Raw genomic sequence first — 1866 nt, 5'->3', positions numbered from 1 at the left:
AAGATATGCTAATAACATTAACAAAAGAAGAAAACGCCTTTAGAAGTACATACCTTTTGTCGTCAAAAAAAAAATAGAAACACAATGTATTCAAAAAAATCAAAATTATACAGCCATGTTTATGAAGTCTACATTTCCCTTGTCTTGGATATATATATATATATATATATATATATATATATACACACACACACATATATATGTGTGTGTGAGTGTGTGTATATATGTGTGTGTGTGTGTATATACATATATATATATATATATATATATATATATGGAGATATATATACAGTTCAAGCAGTTTTAGTTAAGGGTAATCATTGGGTTTTTCTGAAACCGGAAAGTCACGAGTCTCTCTCTTTTTTCACTTTCACATCTCCAGCCAGGATGGTCGCAATTTCCCCTTGCATAAAGGCCCAGGGGACATTGGAGCCCACAAGAGGGCATTTTTCCCCACTGGGACAATAAACCTCTCCGCTGGCTCCCTGCTGTTTGATACTTTGTCTGGAGCAAGGGAAGCAGAACTTGTGCGAAGGGACAGACGGGCACTGCACAAAGTGGGTGTCCTCCAGCCGCTCGTGGCAGAGGGTGCAGCACAGGGGGGCACTGGCTGCCAGAGAAGAGTCTGGGAGGCTGGCAGGGTGCACTGGCTCCAGTCCTCCCGTGCTGCCTGCCCCCTGGCCCCCAACCTCTCTGGGGCCGAGCCTTCTTTGGTTCATAGAGGACGGAGAGGGTGGGCTGCTGCTATTCCTCCGGGTAGTGGAGTGAACCTGGTTGGCATCTTTCGAGGCGTGACTGCCGCCCGCATTGTCTGCCACTAAGATCAGGGCTGCCATGGGAGACTGGCCGTTCTGAGCCGCTTCAGGCGGTGTGGTCCGGTTGGAATGAGGTGAGGCAGTGGGTGGTGGTGGAGACACAAAAGAGGATGTAGGAGTAATGGGGATCTTGAGCCCTTCTGTGGGTGTGGACAGCCATGGCTGTGCCTCTCCATTGATCTTAGGGGGCCCGACTTCACCTTCTGGTTCTGGAGAAGGCTTTCTTTTCCTTGCTGTTCTCGCCACTGGGGAAGAAGAAAAAAAAAAAAGGACAAAAAGGAAGTCAGTGGACGTGCGCTGAAAAGGATCTTTCTCTTAACTAACACGAAACAAGCCTCCCTACAAAACGTCTATTCTCTGTACACAGAATCTCAACAGGAGTTTCAAGTGCACGTGCAACTTAGGACACTGAAGACTCGTGGGGCTCCGAGGCAGAATTTTAAAAAGCCGCGGAACACAGCATGCACGAAGAGCCTGTTCCTACACACGCACGCACATCCCCAGCTGAAACCGCGCGGCCCGATTGCCAACGTCCCCCAACGGGCTAAAAGGTGCCCGGTGCCCTCGTGCTCCCATCCAAGAATGTGCTGGGAAAGGAAAACCCTGTGTCAGTGCCTATCAGCCCGCTCTGACTCATCTCTGTTATGCTGCTTCAGCACATGAACACGTTGCCACTGAGCACTGGTTCCGCCTCAGGCAGATCAGGAAGTTGGGTGTTTGTTGTTTCTGGGCCGGGGTAGAAGGGCGAACGGGACAGGGCACCCCCTCCTCTGCTCTGCGGGACCCTCTCTCCCCTAGAGCCCCTCACTCCGCAGCCGCCCCTACCTGCTTTAGACCCGTTGGCCCCGTTGGCCTCGAAACCCAACAACCTGCCTGCAGTCAGGGCCGGCTCCTTCTTAAACTTGCTCTCGAAGGGCCCCGAGTGGCCGTGCTGGTGCAGCGCCAGCAGCGTGTCGCGCACCGTCTTGGGCCTGTTGACCCAGTCCTGCTCGCCGGGCCCGCGGCCCTTGCCCGCGCCCTCGGCGCCCAGCTCGGCGGGCCCGGCCGCGGC

At 52.9% G+C, this 1866-nt stretch overlaps 1 protein-coding gene across 1 annotated transcript; it reads right to left on the bottom strand.

Annotated features, from left to right (window-relative positions):
* Positions 1 to 219: 219 nt before the first annotated feature.
* IRF2BP2 (interferon regulatory factor 2 binding protein 2) lies at positions 220 to 1866 on the bottom strand (the record flags this gene model as incomplete). Its single annotated transcript, XM_029919386.1, has 2 exons — positions 220 to 1060; positions 1641 to 1866. Coding segments are annotated over 2 exons (942 nt in total), but the record flags the coding sequence as incomplete, so codon positions are not given.

The sequence above is a fragment of the Suricata suricatta genome, chromosome 2 (assembly GCF_006229205.1).
Source record: "Suricata suricatta isolate VVHF042 chromosome 2, meerkat_22Aug2017_6uvM2_HiC, whole genome shotgun sequence".
NCBI lineage: Eukaryota > Metazoa > Chordata > Mammalia > Carnivora > Herpestidae > Suricata > Suricata suricatta.
This window is presented reverse-complemented; position numbering and strand designations above follow the sequence as displayed.